General features: G+C 38.6%; 3 protein-coding genes across 4 annotated transcripts in view; 2 read left to right on the plus strand and 1 right to left on the minus strand.

Moving 5' to 3' along the window:
• Window positions 1–286: 286 nt before the first annotated feature.
• Window positions 287–3,254, plus strand: LOC136776200 (tubulin glycylase 3A-like). Its single transcript, XM_066731580.1, has 10 exons — window positions 287–376; window positions 460–786; window positions 850–961; window positions 1,071–1,282; window positions 1,367–1,780; window positions 1,844–2,051; window positions 2,117–2,207; window positions 2,275–2,433; window positions 2,757–3,016; window positions 3,079–3,254. Exons 1-10 carry the CDS (start codon window positions 356–358, stop codon window positions 3,252–3,254), a joined length of 1,980 nt encoding a protein of 659 aa, XP_066587677.1. The 5' UTR covers window positions 287–355.
• Window positions 3,255–3,358: 104 nt separating this feature from the next.
• Arglu1 (Arginine and glutamate rich 1) lies at window positions 3,359–9,114 on the minus strand. 2 transcript variants are annotated; one of them, XM_066731905.1, is made up of 6 exons: window positions 8,758–9,113; window positions 8,396–8,539; window positions 8,059–8,106; window positions 7,552–7,777; window positions 4,660–4,743; window positions 3,359–4,557 (listed from the first exon to the last, which is right to left on the minus strand). In XM_066731905.1, the coding sequence occupies exons 1-6, from the start codon at window positions 8,898–8,900 to the stop codon at window positions 4,393–4,395; spliced, it is 810 nt and encodes a 269-aa protein (XP_066588002.1). In that variant the 5' UTR covers window positions 8,901–9,113; the 3' UTR covers window positions 3,359–4,392. The 2 variants fall into 2 exon arrangements, with proteins under 2 accessions (XP_066588002.1, XP_066588003.1); XM_066731906.1 differs by lacking the exon at window positions 8,059–8,106 and having other exon boundaries at window positions 8,758–9,114.
• A 655-nt stretch (window positions 9,115–9,769) lies between these two features.
• GckIII (Germinal centre kinase III) overlaps window positions 9,770–24,300 on the plus strand; it is a 50,066-nt gene continuing 35,535 nt past the window's right edge. Inside the window, exon 1 of the mRNA XM_066731669.1 lies at window positions 9,770–10,380. Within this exon, the coding sequence (XP_066587766.1) occupies window positions 10,366–10,380 (15 nt within the window). The 5' untranslated portion in view covers window positions 9,770–10,365. The remainder of the gene's footprint in view (window positions 10,381–24,300) is intronic.

Below are 24,300 nucleotides of genomic sequence, written 5' to 3' on the forward strand. Positions count from 1 at the left end.
CGATCCCCTTTAATTTGCAGAGGCAGAACGTAGCCCCGCGTAAAGTGAATAAGAATCAGACTGAAAGACAAAAGTCACAGGAATTAATTTTAGGTTGGTTTCAGCTTAAGAATTCTGTCTAATTGAGAAAAATTATTTAACGGTGATAAACTCGATCGTTATAGGCAACGAAAGCAAGCATGGAGGGGATAAAAAGAGCACTTCGTTCAAGAGGACCATTTCTACCCCGAAGAATTCTTACAAGGACAAAAGTAGTAAATTATTCGACAAGCAAATGGAGCAACAATTGGCAAAACCTACGGGGAAGCTGGTTCATCAGGAGGCTAAAAAGTTGAAATCGGTTCAGGTGAAATTCATGGAGACTTCTGATCCTCAGGTGAAAAAGTAAAAATAATTTTCTATCTATTGGAGAATTTTTCATGCAAAATTTGTACAACAAAAATGCGTGTGATAATCAAGGTCGCCAAGAAAACTACGAAAGAAAAAAGAATAAGTCCAAACAGACTGAGCGAGCAGATTAAAAATTCTTTTGACTTGCCACTGAACGAAAATTTCTCAGATAGAAAATTACAGTATAGAGAAATCAATTCTGCACCAAAGATAAATCCTGCCAGTTCTCAAGCAGAGAAGATCGGTGTAACGAACACAGCCACAAATTTATTTAGATTGGAAGCGAAATTAAATGCTAGCAATCATGTGGACAAAATTCTGGATTACTCTCTGGTGGACCCAAGTGAGAGAGAAACTATCTTTCGGATTCAGCAGAAGATACAGGAGGCTGTGAAGGTATTCGATCAACTATCTTCCATTTGAAGCATTATTATACTTATGAATCTTTTCTCTTTGAAGAATAAAAAGATATTTTTGATCCGGGGAGACATTCCATACTTGGAGGAATCAATGAGAAAGAGAGGTTGGGTCCAAAAGTATGAATCCTCGAGAACCAGGCACGTTCCATATGGTATGTCATCATTCTGTAAAATCCATCAAATTAATTGCATGCTTGTAAGAAACGAAATTGATTTAATTTCTCATAATTATTTCACGAAAACCTTACCATTTCGCTGAAGGAAGCGTCGTGAGTTTGGATGCTCCATCGTTGGGTGACATTCGACTGCGAGATGGAAGCTTCAACGAAAAATACATAACTTTCGAGACTCTGAAGGATGTGCCTCCAGATTTCATCTGGGACTGTCGGAACGATTTCATTGACTGGGGTGGGCATATAAAACCAGACGCTTTCCTCAACAGATTTCAAAGATCATTCGTATATACTTCAAAGGTGAATCCCTTAAATACGATGTATTTAATCTATGGGCAAAAATGCATAAAAAAAATTAAAATTTATTCACATAAATAAAAATAGTTGGGTCTAGCATCAATTTTACAAAATGCTCACTGGTACAACGAAGAAAACATATCCAGCGTGCAATTTCCAAGAAGTTACAACGTGGTACGAGACAAATGTGCTTTTATCAAGGATTATAGGAGAACAGCAGCTACGAGTCTTTTGAAATTTCTCGTCGATCAGATGGACCAAGGAGTCAATTTGTCCACCAGGGGACATTCTCGTATCCCACTGAAACAGGTGGAATTTGCCATTGAAAGATGCGAGGAATTCGTGGCGGCTGAGAATGACGAGAATTTGGACGTCGAGGAATCCCCAGTCGACTCTGACAAGTGGGACTCGTTCGTCGATGACTACCTCAAAGTCATTCACGAGGGTTATGGAATTGCTGATAATCCGGATAATGATTTCGACAGCTCCCCGTCCTTATCCGTAAGTCTCTTTACTACAATTAAGTGTAAATCTCGAAATAAAAAAGAATAAATCATTTTACAGAGTCTTTATACAGTAGCAAATGAAACGTTGAAAAAAGTAAAGTCAGTCGACCCGCAGTACGAGCTCAATGGTATTAGGAACATTTGGATTCTGAAACCGAGCGACTTGTGCTGTGGCACAGGTATAATAATGTCTCATAAGTTAGTCAATATCAATAAACGAGTCCAGGACTGTCCAAAAGATTATTTCATTGTGCAAAAATACATAGGTTCGTAAAGAAACATTTTTAAGAAAATGCGCAATTATTACGAGAAAAATCACTGATTCTTTCAGAAAGGCCCTTTCTAGTCCATGGTACAAAATTTGACGTCAGACAGTGGTTTCTCGTTACAAAAAGTTATCCATTAACCATATGGATTTACAAGCAAGTACATTATAAATCAATTTTGTTTTCCCAAATCGGCTATTACTAAACGCTTAATTATCCTTAGGGAATCCTTCCTAAGGTTCAGTTCTAGGCCCTTCACTTTTGACACTTACCACGAAACTATTCACTTATGTAATACTGCAATCCAAAATAAATACATCCAGCCAAAAAATTCTATTCGTTCTCAGGACTGGGATTGCGATATGTTGAACAGTTATCTCAAGTTAGTTGAAGCGCCTTAATATTTCTTTCGCAAACAAAAAATTTATATCTGTACGGTTTTATAAATACAGCCAGTGATAGCAGTTACTTTTTGCTAAGGTAAGCTCGCTACGTGGATTTAGCTATTTTTTCAATAATATACACGATACAGCCTATCCTTTATCAAATTAACGTTGTTACTTGCTTAAACTTTACTTCCTGAAGACTTGGAGTGCGAAATAGCAACTTCTTCAAAATCCATAAAAAAAAAAGCAGTTATAAATTTTTTGCTTGGATCGAAAGTCGTTCGTACGATCCTCGTTGTTGATTCATCGTTGTCATCAGATCAGTAGGGCACAAAGGTGAACCATGGTACGATTTGATTTATCCAAAAATGTGCCAAGCCGTTGTAGCCACTATGCTAGCGGCCCAGGAACACGTGGAGAGAAGGAAATTCAGCTTCGAGTTGTTCGGTGCTGATTTCATGATTGCGGATGATTTATCAGTCTGGTTGATAGAGATCAATACGAATCCTCGAATGCATCCACCTAGTACCAGAGTTACTTTACGCTTATATCCAGATGTCCTCGAAAGTCTTCTAAAAGGTATACATTTTTTTTTAGCAAGTTCAGCACAACATGAAAATTTGACTAATATTTAATTGTAGTGGTTATGGACCTGCCGGCCAACCCAAACACAAATACAGGAAATTTCGTGCTGGCTTACGAGCAAACTATCACAGACTTCCAACCCTATTTGGGCAGTTGTATGTTTGCTCTGGGCAAATCAATCAAACAGAGGAGTAATACTTTAATCAATCCTAATGGATCTGACGATCAATAGGATATAAAATAGTAAAAAAATATACTTTTCTAAGGGCAAGCTAAAGTTGAGAAAACTGTTGAAATAACTTTTTGTAGGTCGAAATAAAAGAACACAATTATTCATAGAAATGTTTTATTTTACAAGTAACAATATCCGATGCATAATATAAGATTGTGTAAAGCTCTTGCCGCGATACACACGTAAACGATTACGAGGAAAACTTTTATACTATTTGACACGTGATAAGAAAGTTAGCATTTTTCCGTAACTAAGAAAATTTGATCGTGGTAAAAAACTTACCATAAAATCATGAAACGAATTTTCAAAGTTTTCGTGCCTTTGTAACATAATTATAAGCGGTACTTTCAATACGCAGTATTTTGTGGCTATCGATAAAAATTGGTTATCCTGGGTGGAATAGTGAGAAATTTCTTTAAAAGCGTCTCTCTATATACATCATTAACGTCGACTGGTCAATATGAATTAAAATCATTGACAATCTGCAAATGACTAAAGACTATTTACATCGATTTTAAAAAATGAGCGTCTCGATGAAAGTTACAAGTGACACAGCTGCACGTAAGATTCGCGCGATCTCTGGTTCAATATCGAAGAAAGAATTCTAATATATACACTTTATATGCAAGTTTTATCGAAGCACAGATCTTACGAGCATTTGCACCACGAGCAAGCATGTCTTTCAGAAGCAAAATAATTTACGTGTCTTTTATCAGATTTGCGCACAACTTCAGCCATTACATTTTACTTCTGAGAAGAATATTCCCGAGTATATACTCGAGAGATACTTATAACGGATGAAATAATCGAATGAGCTAATCAAGAAACGTGTCTGCAGAACGGAGAAAAATTCACGAGGAACACGCAAAAAGCGAAAAATTTAATGTAAATTAAATCGTTATCTGCGGCAGTCCTCGTGAAATTTTAACGACTCGTGCAAACGTAAGATGCGAATATTTGTAAATCTTTTGCGGTTTCTTCTATCAAGGGGGAGAAAGTTAAAGCTGCATTGTCTCAAAACACCTAGATGCAACCGAAGAAGGAGCGTGTATCCTCCTCCCATAAATTAATATTTCCAATTTGTCAAGTATACGTGACTATCATATGTACATATACAAGTGCACGAAATGATGCGGACTCACGTAACTGGTTTAAGCGTAAAGGATAATTTTGGCCTCGAGTTGTTTTTTCCGAGAATCTTCTTCTGCTCTTCTTTTATCCTCTTCTCGTGTTCTTTCCTCATTTTCTGTCTCTCTTCCTCCATCAAACGTTGCTCCTCCACCATGGCCAATCTTTCCTCAGCCTGCAAAAGAAGACAATTATTGCAGTGGTGAAGGACGTTAAAGAGCTATTTTCTCGAGACACGCGGCTCAAGACACGCGTGCCTCGCGCAATGTCAACTCACCAATTTCTTCTGAGCCTCTTCGATTTTTCTGTTGTTCTCTTCCATGATCCTCTCAAGTTCCTCGCGCTTTTTCCGCTCTTCCTCCTACAATGACAATGAAACGTGTTCTCAAAGAGTATTATCAATGTCGACGCTCAGCTGTTGTTACACCGTTCATAATCCAAAAGAATAGTGCCGCTATCAAGAGCCTAGTGTTACACATCCTAAGAACCTTTATGGGAGAAATCGTTTGGGAATAAATGAAGAAAGTTTAGAGAGATCGGATCTCTGAGGAGGATGGCTGGTAGCTCGATCATCGATACAATTGCGCAGCTCTAAACCCAAAATCCTTAGAGTTTTCGGAGCTCCTCTCTCTCTTACTTGGCATCGAATGTTGTTTACAGTTATAGTTTCCCCAAGATGAAAACACGAAGACTCGGGTAGCCACTTGAAAGCGAAAGGTGAAGCGATGAGAGTTTCGAATCTATTTTTCATGCAAAAATTATCTATGTATATACGTGATACAGAATCTTCTTCTTCTTACATAGAATCGCGGTAGCACGACGGCTTTATTTCCGTTAAGTGCGTACAACTAGTTTTAATATTGAGAAAACGTGTGTGTGTGTGTGTGTGTGTGTGTGTGTGTATGTGTGTATGTGTATACATTACCAGTCAAGGGAAACGGAAAATAAAAACCATATCGTTCTTAAGCGTCGGTACAGAACATAAGAGGATAAAACAGCGGAGAAACAAAAACTGGATTTTTCATTCAACGTTATCGAGATGCCATCCACCTGACACTTGCCTCGTCTCCCAGACACATTATCTCTTTAACAATCTAAAATCATCCCTGCGATCTTTCTCTTTATTATATATGTAATATATATATATATCTCTCAAAACATGGAATATATATGTATATATATATGATAGCAGTAATAAATATTGGTATAAAATGAATTATGAATATATAAATTGGATAATACCTGAATGGAGCTCACACGCCAGCACGTAGGGGATGCCTTCTTCATCGAGAATCATTCAGCAGTGAATAAAATACCGGCATCTTCTGTTGGTAGTCAGTAAGAGGAAGGTGACCTATACATTGCTAGGTCGTGCTTTGTTGCTATGGGATTTTTCTCTAATCTTTTTTTTTTCACTCCCTTAATTTCTACCTCTCCTTTATCTGTTCTGTTTCTTCCTGGTTTTCCTCTCTCCCTCTATTTCTAAATTATCTACTCCTCTCGCTCTCGACCATTCACACATGTACACACACTCTGTCTGCCTTTCTCTCTCCTCTCGCACACTCTCTAGGATCTTTCTGAAGCACCTGTAGACGCGTGTAAACTTGAGTGCTGCAACGTTGCAACGACGACAAAAAAAAGAAAGAAAGAAAAAAAAAACACGAGAAAGTTTACCAAGGGTCATTGCCCCTTTGACCGAAAACTAGGTGAAGTTGACGCCTTTACCAATTCATTGTCGGAGCTAAAGTGACTGATGAGATGGAACAAAAGTGCTGTCTTTTCAGGGACTCTAAATCATTCGGTATACGTAGGACGCCTCGCTATCGCTATAATATAATTCATTCATTTTCATTTATCGTTACAGGGATGCTTGGCTAAGACACTGGCTAAAAGACTAATAATACATCTTTCGCTCTTTCGTCTAATCTCTCTTCTACTTTAATTCAACAAGATTAGAGTACATTTCTTACAGTTTCCGAAGATCCCTGTTCTTATCTTTAAATGGAACTTCTACTGACGCCGAACACAAATAAAAAATGGAGTAAATTAATTGATATATAACGCTTAAAAGAGGTAAGTAGAATCTTCGATAAGGAGAACTACGCGTAGACAGATTTACGGAAGGTATTCAGAGTTCCCGTTTTAACAATTATCGAACTATATTTTTCTTAACACAACTTTATTTTTAATTTTATAATCAATGGCAAACTATATAGCTCTATATTTGATCTTCTACGCTACAACAGTTCAATCTCATAAGTAAACAATTGACAATAATATATATGGAATCAAGCGTGTAATCGTGTTCTAATCTCTTTTTCTCAGCTAATTGGCAAAATACTTGTATGGTGAAAAAAAAAGGGGGACTCGTTAGCTCGTGATCAAGTTATCTTCTCTCCCGTTCGCGAAGAAATTAACTATATAGATTAATATTAATACTTTGGTCTGTACGTCTAAGAGGTTCGTTCGCAGCGAAAATTTTCATACGTAAAAATGAAAATGTTTCGCTAATCGACATCTCATAGTCGTATAAAAAAATGATGAAAGATTATAATGTTATACAGATACAAGTATATACATGTTATACAGGTATAATATTTTGCTTATAGAAACCTGAAGCATCCGCCTGTGGTATCAAAATTGCTTTCACATAATAAAGTAAATCTTTCCAACAACGAAACTTTGATGAATACTATAAACTGAAGTACCGTGGTTTCCAAATAAAAGAATCTTCAGAATATCCAACCACAATGCTTCAAGCCCAAACGCTGTGACTGCGAAATTATCGCAGAGCTCGATATCAGATTTTTAAAGCTGTAGAGTTTGATCCTGATCTTTGAAGTGAAAAGTGTAGAATTATTCTCTTTGTACCTTTAAAATTCATTCACCTTTAACTTCAAAGTACTTCTTTTATTTACAAATATCGACTCATACTTATCTATAGTACAAAGGATTAATGTCTTACCTACCCAAGCATCACGGACTATGCATTTGAGTAAATTTTACGCTTACATTACATTCATTTTCGTCAAGTAACGAGCATTGGAAATATCAATTATTTCTTTAGGAAAAATAGGAGTTTTTGATCGAGGAACATTAAACTCATTGCTTGCTGATAGTAACAGCGCTTGGGCTAAACCTGGCCAATATTTCTCTGGATTAGTCTTACCTCTCTTCGTTTTTCCTCCTCACGTAGTTTTGCTTGCCTCCACTCCATCTCCTCCATCATTTGACGCTCCATAGCCCGTTTCGCTTCTTCCACTCGCCTCTGTACTTCTGCCTCTATCTCTTCCTTTCTCTTCTCTAATTCCTCTTCCACCCGCTTCCTCACCAGCTCTTCGATACGTTTCGCTGCCTCCTCCTCTACCATTTTCTGTTCAACCTCTCTTTGACGTCTGTAGGCATATACATACAAAGTTTTGTTCTAGTACTACTAGAGGTCCACTACTTTAATATAAAAGCATGCTTTTACATCTTTCTTAATTATACCAAAACTAACAGTGAACAAAAATAATCTATCGAGTGTAGACACAAGAGATAGTCATGTTACTCTAACCAATACAAAAAATTAATTTACTTTTTAAGCATGCTTTTGCATACTTAGCTATAATAGTTTCATTTTTAAATCTAATGAATTCATTAACCATCACCATTAAAAAAAAAATTACTATCTTACCCAACCGTACTCGTGGCAAGGGTTTTGTTTGATAATTCTTTCTTTTTCCTGATAACACAAGTATAAATTGGATGTATAAAATATACTCTATTAAAAATCAATTACTTGTAATTTCCTTGTTCCTCTTGATGTGCAATGAAATTATCTAGCACATTAAATCAGGGTTGGAGAACAATGAAATAAGAGAAACAGTAAACAGCCCAAACGGCTCTAATAACAAACTTTTTTCAAAAAATCAATGATAGAGTATAACTTCTTCTATTTAAATTTAACGTAGTCTGAGCCAACCCTGACAAGAAAATCCAAGGGAACCAGGTAAACTCTTTGCTATATTCACCTTTGCCTTTCCATCTCTGCAAGCCTTTCAACTTCATCCATCTTACGATCTCTTTCTCTGTATGAACGTTTCTTGTGGCTGACAATATGTACATCATCAGAGACATCGGAGCCTGAACTGGATGAAGCAGAATGTGATCTCTTCCTACAAAAAAAATATAATATGTCAACTAATGACTGCTAGTGAGATTGGCCTGCACACAACAGAAATAGTAATTGGAATGCTTCGAATAGTCCTGATAAAGACAAAAATTGCATATTTACTAGCCTAAAGAATATATGCATATAGGGAGCTATAAAATGGCGGAAATGGTACATCATAGATTAGAGGGAAATCAGGTAGATTTCTAAAAGGAAATTTACCTAGATTTGGAACTTCTTTCTTTTGGCTTCTCTAAGTATTTGTTATTAGAATGTTTTTCTCTTGATTTTGAACGTTTTCTTGAATGCTTGCTTTTATGACGCCTCCTACTTGGCGATTTGGATCTGGATCTCGAGCGACCCATCTTCCCAGACTTAACCGTTTTCTTAATCGACTCAATCGCGTCTTAAAATATTAACCCTCCAAACACTCAAATTCCACTCACTCGCACAAATCTCTAGCGACCTTTGAGTCGCTTTAATGCCAAAACTGGCCAAAACTCTCTCTAATTGTATTATACGAAAAAAAACCCTTCTGCGTATTTCACCTATAAGTAGCCATCTTTAAATTCTGATACATCATGGCGGACGGCGGGATGCCGGCTTATTTATTCAAAAAATTTAAATTGATCATTATAGTGAGTTCCACAATTTCTGAGCAACTAATTATACACTCATTTTTACGATCAATTCATTAAATTAGACAAAAATAATAATATAAACAAGGATCTAATTTGTTCGATTTTCGAACAACCCAGCTAGTGTTTATAGTTTCCGCGTTTTTTTGACCAATCAGAATACAGCAACAGGGCCGTCCGAACACCTGATCGCAAATCTCGAACAATCAAAAAATCTAGTAGAAATTCGAACGTCTCGGACCAGACATTTCCCGCAGAAACTTGAATCACAAATAAAGAGGTATTGGCAATCGTATTCACTTTAAAATTGATCAACGCAATGTTATTTAAAGTTTATTGAAAAAAATGAATAGTTTAACAGCAGGAAGAATTAATACGGGATCATGCAAATAAGCTACAGGCTATAATTTGATCTATACGGATTGGATGGAATTAAAATGTGAGTGAGCGCAGAATGTATAGATGGTAATAATTATAATGTGATGTAAATACAAGTAGAATATAGCAAAGTTGGGTGAAGCAGGGCGATTCGAGGGATTCGGGCGATTTACGGACAGCTGTGGACGCTGCGCGCGCATCTTTTCGGCTCGTTCCGCAACAGCAGAAATCAAGATGGCGGCCCTCTGTTTGCGGAGAGTCCAGCAGCGGATATAAATACAGGAAAAAAGAGTGTGATTAGCGGACAGGGTTGATCGGCGAGGTGTCAGGTGGCAAGAGGAACTCGAGGATTCGATGACAATTTGCTCGGGTTGAAAGAGCGCGTGGGGTGAAATCTGGGGAGGAAAGTGTTTCCGGTTTACCGAAGGTCTCGAGGAAGGTGCCCACCTGAGGAATGTTGGATAATCCCGAGGCTTGGGGAAGCGGATAGGAACATTGGTTCGTGACTGAACGATGCGGAGTTAAAGGGTCCCGTGGGCTCGGCCTTTTCTCCCCCGGGATTCCGTGTTTGTTCGTCAAGGTCGGTGTGTGCGTGTGCTGCCTGCCCGTGACGTATGTGTGTCGCGGAGGGTTGCCAAGGTCCGTCAGTGTCTTCGTGTACGAGGGTTCGATGCGATTTCCTGCCTTGGGCACGGGAATTGCGATCGGCTGCTGCCAGGACGACTAGTCCGGCGGCTCTCCACGATTCTCCCAAGCGGAAGCGGTGGGGCAAGGTGCCGGAAGCAGCCGAGAGTCCGGAAGCATAGCGAAGAAGATGGCCTTCAACGAGGTTAGTTCCTTGCCTACCGATTTCTAACTTCCCTTGCCAATCTCCCACGCAATTCCCCTTACTTTCTCCATACTCCATATACCGTGTATAGTCGATCAACTGCCCTCGTCTTTTCTAGGTTAGTTTTCGCGTCTTCCCTCTCCCTTCCCTCATTCCCACGGTTTACCAACTCTCTCTCTCTCTCTCTCTCTCTCGCTTCAACATCAGCAGTTCGCCCCGTACGAAGAAAAGCCCACGTCTTTCTTTCCGGGGAAAACTAACCTCTGAATTTCCTACATCCACCTTCCCCGCCCGCCTTTTCCCTGCTTTCCTCCCCCTCCATCGTTGACCCGCTCGATCAGGGTGACCCTGCGACCCCCAAACGCCAATTTTAACCTAACCTCCGTTCCTGCGCACAGCTGGTACGATTTGCCTCCCTCCCGATCCCCTTTCGTCCCTCTCAACGCGTATAACCACCGCTTCTTTTATCGCACGGAAAAATACGCTTTCCTCTCATCGACCAGCGCGGATTCGCAGGACTAAATTTTCCTCGAAAAGCCTACCTGGCTGTCGCCTCCACCACACCTGCCGTTACCAAAAACTAGCCTTCGAGAGCGTCCTGCGTGCAACCTAACCAACAACAACAACAACAACATTTTTCACATGCAGGTCAGAGCATTCGTGTGCGTCTGCTTGCTTGTGCGTGTGTATGAGTGTCATAGAAAATCAACTACCACAGCGACAAGTGCATTGGAAAATTTCTTCGACACGCGAGAACCAAGTGGCTGGTGATTATTCAATAGGATATCTACCCAGTTGCCATTGTTCAATTGGAGCAATATTTCCAGAGCTCTTTGAGAAACTTGAAAAAATAAGGCGTTCCAACGACTTAACCTATAATTTGAATTGCGTCACAGGCCAATTATCCACGCTTTCGATAGCGCTGATGATTCACCTATAGATTACTCGAGGTTAAACATTGCAATTACCCAACACAATCCTGTCCAATTCTGTCCTCAATTTTTTCCACATCCAAATTTATTTCTCATCGTCGCTGCCATCCCGCCATCTCTCCCCGTTGGCCATTGCCCTCGCGAATTCCTTAAATTCTCTCGTTATACCCGCTGAATTGCCATCGACTCCTCTCTTACCGTAAATTATTATCTTATCTCGCGCGTCTCCAGTGACCGATATTATTGTGCAGCGTGAAATCGTGTTAACTCGAGTACGCGCGCAATGGTAAACGACGATGCGAAGCGTTGCTTGCTCGCGCTATTGTGCTTTCGATTAGAAAAAAAAAAGTTATCGTTTCTGCCAAGAGAGACATCGATCCAAAAACGTCGCGCGTAAATGTTGCCTCGTTGGGATTTCACCCTTCGCAGGCCTCTTTGGTTTATTGACAATTGTACGGCTTCCATTGTCAGGCATACCACCCCCTTATTTTTTCCCTAAAAGGTGAAACAGATTACTGCACTATCGGTATCGTGGCGCCTCGATCGCTCGCAAACGCGCTAATCCCAATCGAAGCTACGTTGATCGAAGGATTGCACGCCGAGTCGGATTCAAAACAGGTTTGCCCTTGGGCTCCGTCGAGCCTCGAAAAAACTCGTGGTGGCTACAAACATATTTACAAATACACCATCCATATAATAGAGCATAGAGCTTTTATTGTTATCGTCGCCTGCAAGGAATCTTGCTTGGCGTTTCGGCTTTCCAAAGTTGGCTTTTCACACGCGCGTGCTATCTCCGTTTTACGCCATCTTATCAACAAAGCGCTCGAGTACCCGCGCGCACACAAATAAACATTTGCGTGTCGTTTTACGCGATGCGATAAAAGCTCCATTGTGCGCTCTATTTATTTAATTCTTTTCGCCAGTAGAGGTACAATTTCGTCGTCCAGCCTTTCGTGCGCGCGCTCTTCGCATCATAATATTTTGAACGGGAGATTAGCTGGCTCGATATTCCACGAAATCCGTAGGCGAGCTCTATTGGACAAGGGAGAATTGAACTATGGAAATTGACAAGGGCGGGCACATCCGTGATTAAGCCTGGCACAACGGACAATGCACTATTGTGCTTCGCTTCCAGATGTGCTACAAACTTCCTGCCTAAATACCTTCTTTTTTCTTTATTTTTATTTCCTATCCTAAATCACATCGTGTTTCTCTCTAAGCCACGCCTCCCCCTCCTGCTCTTGCTGCTTCACTCGCGCAGCACTGTTTACTGTTTTTTCCCGCCAAATATAAACAAACTCTTTTCTGTCACGGCAGAATTAGGAGAATCACAAATAACTGCGTTGGTTATCGAGTGTACAGTTTCGAGCTTCTATCTATACGTATACGTAATATGTAACATCTGCAGCGATAATTGATTCGCGCGTGATTAAGAGCGTGTTTGCATGCGGGATTGCGAATCAAACGGTTTTTCCAACTATAGATGTGTAGCAGTGATATTGGTGTTATGAACAAACTTTGCCAATGTTCATATATTTGCAGTACCTATTGTGATTGTATTTTATTTCCGCTCTCCCATTTAGATTCGACGATAATATTTTAGTTTCGTTGATGGATGGATTTTTTCATGAAAGTGTTAACACTAGATTTACAGACTGAGCCAATTTGATTCATTCAAAGGTATTTCAAAATTATAATTTATACGTAAACAATGTTTTAAATAAATTTTTTAATAATAAATCTTTCATTTAATTTAAAGTAGAACTAATTTCTATATATAAAACTTGAATTTTCGTGTATTATTCAAATTATCTCACTTTGGTAAAAATAGGTCTAACCAACGTCCGTAAAACTAGTGTTAAATATACGAGGCAGCTATGGGATTATCGAGGGCTTGGTGGAAGGTTATGAATAAAATATAACCGGATTTGGTTGATCCAAAGTATTCTAAAGTATACCGAATATAAAACTAAAGTACCTGAACATATGCAAATTGTTAAGTACGTGACTAAGCGGTATCATTTACGCACACAAATCCAAGTCAGCTGATACTTTATGCGCGAGACTACTGCGCAGGAGCCCAAGCGTAATAACAAGTTGGTAAAAGGTGCTGCTCAAATATTACTCACAAGAAAGCTCCTCAACCGTGTTTAACAAACTTGTGGATAAGCTCTTAATTGTATTCAATAATTCAATGAGAAATTTCTAATGTTTGACTTTTAAAAAATTATACATATATATATATATATATATGTATTATTCGGAGAACTATGAATGAATTTTATAAGAATAACAAAGTAGGCTCTCTGTAGGTTAATTCGTCTACGATAGAAAGGTTAGGTGAATTTAAAAAATCGAGTAGAGTCCGGTGTACATTGGGAGCAGAAGGATTGTCTGGAATGGACGATAACACAGCAAAGCTTGGATATCCAAATAATGCAGAAGCGATGCAATATGCCTGAAAGAGATGAATAAAATTCTGCATTTTATCCTGCATCATTTCCATTCCTTTTTATCAATTTTTAAAGTGAATTATTTGTGATATTTTGTGAGAAAGAGTCGACCGTTGTGGAGGAATGAAGAAGAAAGAAAAAAGTTTCTTTACCGACAGTTGGTAATTACCGATCGAGCAAGTTTTAGATCGCCTTAAGGGGGGGGGGGGGGAGAACGAAACAGCCGATCGGCGGATTGGCAAAAGTTGAAAGGGAGTTTTCTCGATAGTTTGGCCAGATATTAAGGGGGGCACGTTCGATTCTCGCGATATGAAACGATACGTAGCGGAGTATCGACACGATCACGTTCGTTCAGTCAGCCTGTAAAAGTTCGACGGGCAATTTGCTGCCGGCGCTCCAACTACCAGCGCGATCTTCTTCGACAAACCTGTGCACGAGGGCAAAACGAGGGATCGTGGGAATCTCGCGGACAAAAGAAAGCAAACCTCCCCCCTTAAGACTATCTACAGAAGCCACGATACACGCTTGCCTTCCTTCAAACTGTACACTATTTTTCTGCAACCTTTTAAACTTTCACGAAATCTCAGCCAATAAATATCACTGTCGTCCTCCGAGAAAGATAATAGCACGGCAACAAGATTTCCCGGTCATTTTTCCTCCTCGGCTTAACTCGGGATGGATATTTTTCGAAGGTTTGACGGAAACCTGATAAAAGCCTGTTCCCTATCCATTCAGAGTCGTGTGAGTAAGTAGTTTAAAGGCTTTAAGGAGACATTAGCCTCACGTCCGAATTCTCCCCCCCCCCCCCCCCTATCTCCTTTAAGATCATCGTGACGTCACTGCTCGTTGGAATCCCAGAGAAAGTAGAACAAGCTGCGGGGAAGGTGAGTTTCCACAGGAAAAACGAGGCCCCGCGTGCTTTACGTTCTCTTTCGTTTTCAGTCACGGGCGGCAAGAAGCGTCGGAACCATTCGCGAATAGACCAAATGGATATTGGCTCTTCTTGGAATTTCCATTCCCCCCCACCAGTGGAAATCTACTTCCATGTGCCAGCTAACTAGCGTCCCCGTTATTAATCTTATGGAAATATTTATGTCAAACACGTAGGATATTCGCCCGTGGTAAAACTGGATTGCTCAATGATCAGGGGGGCGTTGCCCTCGCGCTCCTCGGTATTTCTACTTTTTGTCTCCAGATATGAAAAACTGGATTTTTGTCGTCGGACCCGTCCGTTTAGCAGGATGTGGAAACTTCGACCGGTCTGTTTAGGGGAATAAGAGAGAAAAAAAAGAACACAGTAATAACAGTGCCCATTGACTCAGGGTTCGGATATTATCGTAATAAATCCACAATGTGGGAAATTGAATCGCATCCCCACTTTGTGCTACTGTGAATATGATATATTTTGCTGAGAAAGTACAGAACGAAGTTAGCCGAGCCATACACACGAATCGATTTCCCGCAGTGTACATTCTATCGCCAACTGTTAATTAAAATTCGTTGAAAATCCTACGCTCTATTCTCAATATTTTTCTAAAATTCTAAGAATCTGCCAGTGTTTAGGTGGAACTACACGACGCGCGGAGTGGCACGCCACACGCGCGCCGTGCCGCGCCTCGCTGTGGCTAGTGAGAGGAGCAGCACAACACAACAAGACTGACATTTGACGGTCGAACGTATTCCACTCACTGTTTACCTCGAGACAGGCGCGTCGTTCCACGCGCGCCGTGTTATTTTGACCTTACGATCCAACGACTGTTGATATTGCTTTTCGTAAAAGCTTCTTTGTTTCCAGTGGTATTTCTCGTAGGATGAATTCGACGAAGCATTCGAATGTTTTTGTCGAGTGTTATGATTTATCGCTCGGCTAGTCAACGTTTTATAAAACTGTGTTTTGGACACTGTGTCGCGAGTCGAACCGTTAGATGCGTGTACTTCGAGTCAAAGAGAGCATTGCGAACACATGTAAAATAAGAAAACAAAGCGTGTTTACGTTTTTTTTTTGTATCACCACAATTTAAAGGCATCTTTTCTCTTCCTTCCCAGAGTTTTTCCACGTAGAAAACCCAAAGTTTTTCCCTTCTCAGAAAATTCTTTCGAGGCGTTTCATTGGTCGATTTTCTTGTTCCCGGCTTGTTTGCGATGCGATAGAAAAACAGCCAAGCCTCGTGGCCAACGGTACTTATCCGCGAGATTTCCACACTAGGAATTCCTGCGTGATCCGTCCCGAGTACTACCGTCTTTTAATAGCCGGAATTCTTAATTCGCGCTGTCCCGTTGGGATATGAGCTATGTGTCATAATCAAACATTACGTGTCGTGTCCTTGACACGGATAAAACTCGACGCATTTTTTGCCCACGGAAACGTTTCGTCCGCAAATATTTCTCACCGTCACGCATCGATACACCAAGCAACGCGAAACGATAAAAAAAGCTACTTGGAAAATTTTACGGTCAAATTTCATTCGAGCAAAAAACCAAATAGTGCATATTATCGGTTTGATTAGGTTTTTCTTTCACTGTTATTATTGAATGAAAATTAGTTTTGCACAGTGAAAGTAATTTTACAGGAGGATAATAGTTATTTTTCTGTATTTTTTTGTGAATTTTTATCCCAAGTTTAGGATTAGGTACATTCAATCAAGGCTGCCCAAGTTGTTAATCCTGGATAATTGTTTCATCTGTGCCAGTGAAACCGGAAAATCTATCGAGACTTCTCGTGGAAATTATTCCAACATGGAATCGTGTGTTTTTTTTCTCTGTCGATTAAATTGTCTATTCCATTATTTGTAGCGAACTCGCCCCATTGGCTGGCGTTCGAACGACCAATCGACCAATTCTGAATTAAACGAGAATTCTTCAAGTTGTTTAAATTTTTTGGCAAGAAATTAATTGCATCCCGAGGGCATCCTCTGGCTGACTTTCCGCAGTTAGCCTATCTCTCTGCTTTGCGAGCTTTATCTTGCAGAATTACCGAAACTTTGCTAAGAATTGAAATATTTATTAATTTACTCGGAATTCTTTATTTTTTCTTTCAAATTTCTCCCAACTCTTTCTTCGTGTGTCTATACGTATTCTTATATTTCTACTACTTATTTTTTCCACTTTTCACTTTTAATCAACTTTTCCAAGTTTTCCTTGTCAAAAGTACCTCGATATCTTCTTTTGGCGATTGGTACTAGGAGAAAATATCCAAAGTATAAAAGGTCTTTGCCCTAGGAGAAGTTTCGACGAACTGTCGACGTCCAGAAAATAACCAGGGAAAAATCCATTTCTTCACCAAACCTTACATACGACCCAGACAATGCGTTACCCTTTCTCTAAAGTGAACCCTGATTCTTATGATTGAGAATCTATCTGAGTTTTGGTGAAAAAAATAAGTTTAATTGGATAATATTATTATTAGAAAAAGAGAATTATTTTAACAAGTTTTAGTACTCTTTATTAAAAGTTTTTCGCGGTATTTATTCTCTCCACAATAATTAGTACGACGCGAAAAAATAGATAAAGAATTTGTTCATAGTGTGAAATAATTAAATGAAAAATAGAGCATTGATGTAACTTGTTTTTTTTTTTTTTTTCAAGTTCCTTATCAAAGTTATCTCGATATTCTTCTCTCGACGTTCGTCGAGATGAGAAAACATTCAAATAAGTAGGGAAGGTCCCTGCATCAGAAGAAGTATGGACGAACGCTCCACGTTCAAAGAATAGCCAAGAAAATTCCATTTCTCCATCCAACGATGTACATTCGGACAATGCTTTACCTTCTCTCGAAAACGAAATCTTACCCCCTCCAACATTCAGAGTCAAATAGAGTTTTGAGTAAAAAAAAAAACACAAGGTTACGAAAATATGAAGTAGTCTTCAAGGCCACTGGCATAAAAGCCTTAAAAAAAGAAAATTAATATAACAATATCAATAGAGCTTTTACACAGTTTGATATTTTTCTATCTTTCTCTTCGCGATTAGCACGACAAGAAAGTACTAAAAGAAAGTGAAACTGAATTTTGAGGAAGAGAGAAAAAGAGAGAAAATTCAATCTAAGAATAAGCGAAATTGTCTTTCGAGCAATGAAATAAAAGGACGAAAAAAAAGGAGAATTAATAATGGAAGTAATAACTAGAAATTGTACTGGGGGTAGGAGAATAATATCCTGCAGGTGAATCAGCCGTGTTGAAAATCAGCGGGACAATTTTGCGGTTCTTCCCTAAAGGTAGGCTTGGTGTACGTTGATGAAAAAAGGAGTGGGGGTGGGGGGATAAAAAAAGGAGACGAGAAATAATGGCGTCGGCAAAATTACAGTGCTTGAGCCGCTGCTAGAGAATTCATGAATATTAATGGTTTGCGCACAAGTGTAAACAGCACACTTGCATTTTATCGGTAGGCAAAGTATTAATTGGCCCTCTTCCACCACCACCGCTGAAACGCGCAACGAGGAACCAACAAAAACTGCGGGAATAATTAACGCACGTGTCCTGAATATTGAAAAAAAGAACACTTTTTTTTTAATTAAAAAATTGGCAAACCAACCATTCCATCAAATCCTTTTTTTTTTTTTTCTACAAATTCCTCTTGTCGCGTCCTGCAATATTTTTCTTCTCTTCTCTATACACGAATGTACCTGTCCTTGTCCTTTCTGGACCAATTTGTATCAAAGTTGAAAGACTCGAGTTGTAGTTAGATTTTTGCAAAAAATGGTCAAATATTCTAATGGAATTTTTTATTGATTTTTTATCTATATACCGAGGTTGTTTTCTTTCCATGGAACTTTCGAGAAAGACCCATTCATCTAGCAACTGGGCAAAATTCTACGGATTCAACAATAATGCACACTTTCATTATGTGGCTTTATCGGATTTTTTGGCTAAACTTGATTTACTTTAATGGTTTCTTGGAATTTGAAATAAAATCAAGGAGAGTTACTGGGCGTGAGAGTCCTCGAGACTACGTTGCCTTTTGTTCGCCGCAAGCATAAGATACAAAACACGCGTTTAACATTAGTAAAATTCGCTATTTCACTTGTTATACGAATTTTTGCAAATAAAGACAGTTTTACTTTCACCACGCACCGCACTTGGCCGTATTACATCGTGTTTTGGATTAATACTCGAGAAAAACTTGGATTTCGGTGAAATTATGAAAGAAAAGCGATGAAAATGCACGTCCGCACGATAAAATTGAAAAATTCAGGCGACTTTCACTCGCGAGTATAAAAATTCGAAAAACTGTCACAACGACCGTTCGGAAAAACAAAGGAAGATGGCGGAAAGATATCGGAGCGGGGGAACCTGCTAGCACAAATGCAAGAACGGAACAATATTAGATTGAATTTTTGTGATAAAACACTTTTAAATTTCACTATTGTTTCAAATTTTGACCGAAGTAAACGGTTTTGAGACCACTGCACACTTCCCTGGGACATTTTATCGTGTTTTGAGCGATTTTCTCAATGAAAAGTGAAGAAAAGTGCGAATTCCGGCGAATTAACGGAGGAGGAAGAGCGAGGAAATCGCACTGGCGCGCGAAAAAAGCGGGAAAAAGCAAAAAATCCGGTCGCCCGCGGTTGAGGATTTCAAAAAGGGAAACGTCGCGGCCGCCATGTTGGGAGAGAAAGATGGCGTCGGAGCGGGGAGAGGGTAGAGAACCTGCTCGCTCTCAAATCCGAAAACTGAACTGATACCATTTTTCGGATTTGAGAGCGAGCAGGTTCTCTACCCTCTCCCCGCTCCGACGCCATCTTTCTCTCCCAACATGGCGGCCGCGACGTTTCCCTTTTTGAAATCCTCAACCGCGGGTGACCGGATTTTTTGCTTTTTCCCGCTTTTTTCGCGCGCCAGTGCGATTTCCTCGCTCTTCCTCCTCCGTTAATTCGCCGGAATTCGCACTTTTCTTCACTTTTCATTGAGAAAATCGCTCAAAACACGATAAAATGTCCCAGGGAAGTGTGCAGTGGTCTCAAAACCGTTTACTTCGGTCAAAATTTGAAACAATAGTGAAATTTAAAAGTGTTTTATCACAAAAATTCAATCTAATATTGTTCCGTTCTTGCATTTGTGCTAGCAGGTTCCCCCGCTCCGATATCTTTCCGCCATCTTCCTTTGTTTTTCCGAACGGTCGTTGTGACAGTTTTTCGAATTTTTATACTCGCGAGTGAAAGTCGCCTGAATTTTTCAATTTTATCGTGCGGACGTGCATTTTCATCGCTTTTCTTTCATAATTTCACCGAAATCCAAGTTTTTCTCGAGTATTAATCCAAAACACGATGTAATACGGCCAAGTGCGGTGCGTGGTGAAAGTGAAACTGTCTTTATTTGCAAAAATTCGTATAACAAGTGAAATAGCGAATTTTACTAATGTTAAACGCGTGTTTTGTATCTTATGCTTGCGGCGAACAAAAGGCAACGTAGTCTCGAGGAATCTCACGCCCTGTAACTCTCCTTGATTTTATTTCAAATTCCAATAATAAATTATAAAATTAATCCATTTCGATCCAAAACGGCACAAATTTTATCTTTTTTTTGCATTATTGAAAATCATAGAGAACAGATGGAGCTTTTTGTTGTATATATACATGTTCGTATGGTTTTGTAGAGTGTGCTCTTTGAATCTTCCGTTATTTTTTATCAATCTCAACCAATTTGTTCAATACTATCGTTTAAATCTTGAAAAAATACGTTGAGATAGATAAATAAAAATAAAGAACAGATCTTGAAATAATTGACTGGAAAAGCATGAGAACATACATGCAAGAAATAGATCGGTCTATGTTTTCTATAAGTTATTGGTTGTTCTGCTGTATGCATGCAGAGGGTAAAAGATAGCGAGTCTAGTCTCTCTGGCGACTTTGCAGACATCTAGCCAAGTTTTTGCCAAAATCCTCTTGAGTTTTCCATATAGACGAGTCACTGATGCTTCCTCGAATATCCATTTTTACTCAAGAGCCACGAAGCATCATCTTGAGCAAGCTCTATTCAAACATTATTTGCTCGTTCCACTAATTTACAATGACTAATTTATTATCTCGTCGGACGAAGCACAGATAGGCGGGGGCAGCACTCGTAAGAATTTTAGTAATGGAAGAAGAGTAGAAATTTGCCAATATATCAGAGGATCACCGAAGTTGAGTCGAGAGATGGAAAAACGAGGGTTTATTACTTTCTCGCTGGTCGAGGGGTGAAACGTGACCAATGCGGAAGTAAGAGTTAACTCTCACGCTGTAAAAACTTGCGATTAAAGTGGTGCCTTGAGTTTAGACCATTTATCTAGTTAATAAAAAATTCAGCATAATTCTAACGCGAAATAATATAATTATTAGTGTAGTTTTTTGGCACAAACTTTATCATAATCATCCACTGAATAGTTACCGAAACAATATTTAAAGTAAGTGAGAAAATTTTCTTGGAACACTCTCTCGATGAAATTATACGAGAAATGTAAAATCTCCAGGACCGAAGGTCTTAATTGTCCGCTGGGTTCTTGATTAAAATATCCTATTAATTTCTTACGCGCGACGAGTTTGGACGATTCCCAGTCACTATTTTTTTACTGAAAAACTCACAGAGTTTTGCGTTAAATCTCATTTTCGTCGCGTTACTCGTTCCTCCTATATACGGGAAAATCACTGGAATTTCGAGAGTAATAACGCGAGTAAGAATAATTTGCGCATTTGCGAATTATGCAAGTTTATATACGAAGGAAGAAGACGGGGAAAGGATTGTGTAGCTATATACAGGGTGTCCACGAACGATGGCCATACCAATACCATCGGACAGGGGACAAAAATCTAAGTAAAAAAGTTGTAAAAACTTTTTTGTTAGCACTTTTGGTTAAAAAGTTATTTGCAATTAAAGATTCTCGATTAAAGTAGCCTTTCTTAAAGAGGAAGATTGTTTTGGTCGTATTATAAGGTCGACAATGCTAAGATTCTGTGAATTAAAATACTAAGAAAAACACAAAGCCAAACATCCACTTGAGCCTATGAAGTGGTTTTAAATGCCGATCGGCAGTTTCGAGTGCAAGCACCATAAAAACAATCAAAACATAAACACTGCCGAGAAAAGCTATAAGCTAAGATTGAAACTTTTGCAGTTTTCGTTTAACAAATGAATTATTGATATTTTTGACTTTTGCGTATTTTTACGATGAAAATGAGTCCAAACGCAATATAATTACGTCAATTCTAGAGTTAATTAATTAATAGTATCGCTGAAAATAGTCGTAATTATGTCATGTTTGGACTCATTTTCATCGTAAACATACGCAAAAGTCAAAAATATCAATAATTCATTTGTTAAACGAAAGTTGCAAAAGTTTCAATCTTAGCTTACAAATTTTGTCAAGACTGTTTATGTTTTGATTGTTTTTATGGCGGTCGCACTCGAAACTGCCGATCGGCATTTAAAACCACTTCATAGGCTCAAGTGGATGTTTGGCTTTGTGTTTTTCTTAGTATTTTAATTCACAGAATCTTAGCATTGTTGGCCTTATAATGCGACCAAAACAATCTTCCTCTTTAAGAAAGACTAAACTATAATCGAGAATCTTTAATTTCAAATAACATTTTAACTAAGGGTGTTAGGAAAAAAGTTTTTACAACTTTTTTACTTAGATTTTTGTCCTCTATCCGATGGTATTGCCATGGCCATCGTTCGTGGGACACCCTGTATATATATAGCTCGAAAAATTCATCATTTCTGGAAATACGCTCGGTTTAATTCCGGCTTTAATATCCGGCGCTCATTAAAATTTAATTTTTATATACAGCCCAGTATTTTCCACATCAGGATCATTGAGATTCCGTGGTTACTACGGTCTCGCAAAGATGAAAAATCGCTGCGGCGTCGAGCCCCGTGCCATGAATAGCAAACGGCAATTCTACAATTTTGCAAATTCATTTTTTTCTCTTCCGCTGGAAAAAAACACGGAATATTAAAACTGTTTTTTTTTCCTTTCTTTTGTTTCAGGTGAGCGCTCTTGGCTATTATTGACATTTCTCGTAACATGACGCAGAGTTGGTAAAAGGTATTAAGTATAGTTTGTAAGAGGAAAGAGTATATAATCCAGGATTGCATTAGCCATCATGTTTATTCATCAGCTTGTTTTGAGACTGCATAAATATATATATACGTTTAAAAGTAAAAATTAAATTGAAGCATTATAATTAATATTAACGAAAATAAGTCCATCGAAAAATTATGTATGGAGGCTGTAAAGTTCAAATACGGTAAGAAAATCATTTTTTCAATATTAAAATTTATTCTTCATTTTCATGAAACGATAATTAATATCTTCGATCAATCTTCGAAATCCTTAATTTATGTAAATTATGTTTCGTTTAATTAACTTTTATATGCCACTTTAATTCGGATGTTTATTTAGCGTCAAAAGTTTCGCTGATTTTATCGATATTACCTTATATATTTTACTTGGTGAATTTTCTGTACAGAAAATTGTGTTTTAGCAACACGAATAATGTTTTTTTTTATCTGCAATTGGATATTTGGTGTCGGGCGAATCTTTCGCGTCCCTCCACAGCAAACGTAATTTTCCATAAAATTTCGCTGCAATTTTGACAATTTGTTGGTAGACTTTAGCGTTCACGGTGTTTTCCGATAAATGTTACAATGTTAAATTAGTGTCGAGCGTCCTTTCCTTCCGTCTAGAAGCACCGTAAGCCTCGACGTTGCTCCGGGAGAACCGGTTTATCGTTGCACGATTCATGAACCATAAGTGGCCCGTACTTTTCTACCTTCCACTTTATTTCCCCGACGCACTCTTTTAACGTTTTCTCTTCCCTCCTTCGCAAAACCGCCTTAAAACCGACCAAAAATAACGTCGCATCGCTCTTTAAAAATTATTCCAAAATCTATTATCGAATTTTAACTTTTAACTTGGCTAATCGACATCTTTCACAGAAGATATTTTTGTTGTAATAAAACAGCAAAAACAGGTAAGTAAAGTGAAAGAATGGTAATTTTGAACAATGCCACGGGTTACGAGCCCGGAAAAAGTACTCTTTTGGTTAAGAATTTATCTTTCAGATTCACCTCGTACACTTTTGTTTAAAAAAATGCGTACGATTGTATTTAAACAATTTTCTCATGATTAATCTAAAGTATTTTTCTTAATAAAAAATACTGGTCTGAAATTTTGATTTCACTACTATCTATAATTATAATAACTCAGTTATTTATTGCAAATATTATAAAAATTTCCAGTAGATAATTCTTTTTAATTCTCAGTATAAATTTTTGCAAAGAAATCAAATTTTACACAATTATTTTCTGCCAGGATACTATTTCCTTTGGCAATTACGTAGTTTCCATCTTTTTCTCACGGATAAGGGTAGTAAAAGGGCTAAGCTCGCGGAGGCAGAAAAAAGAATAAAAATAAGAATCGAGAGGAGACGAGTGAAGCGTGTAAATGGAATTTTCATTGATGATTTATTTAGGTGGAAAGCGTGGAAAGGTCCTTGACGGATCCCGCGCGGCGCGCGAGTCCTCGTAGCGCTCGCTTCAAACGCGTCCTTCCACTTT

Source organism: Prorops nasuta, unplaced genomic scaffold (genome assembly GCF_024137725.1).
Source record: "Prorops nasuta isolate Cenicafe-Biocafe unplaced genomic scaffold, Cenicafe_Pnas_1.2 PNAS00009, whole genome shotgun sequence".
NCBI lineage: Eukaryota > Metazoa > Arthropoda > Insecta > Hymenoptera > Bethylidae > Prorops > Prorops nasuta.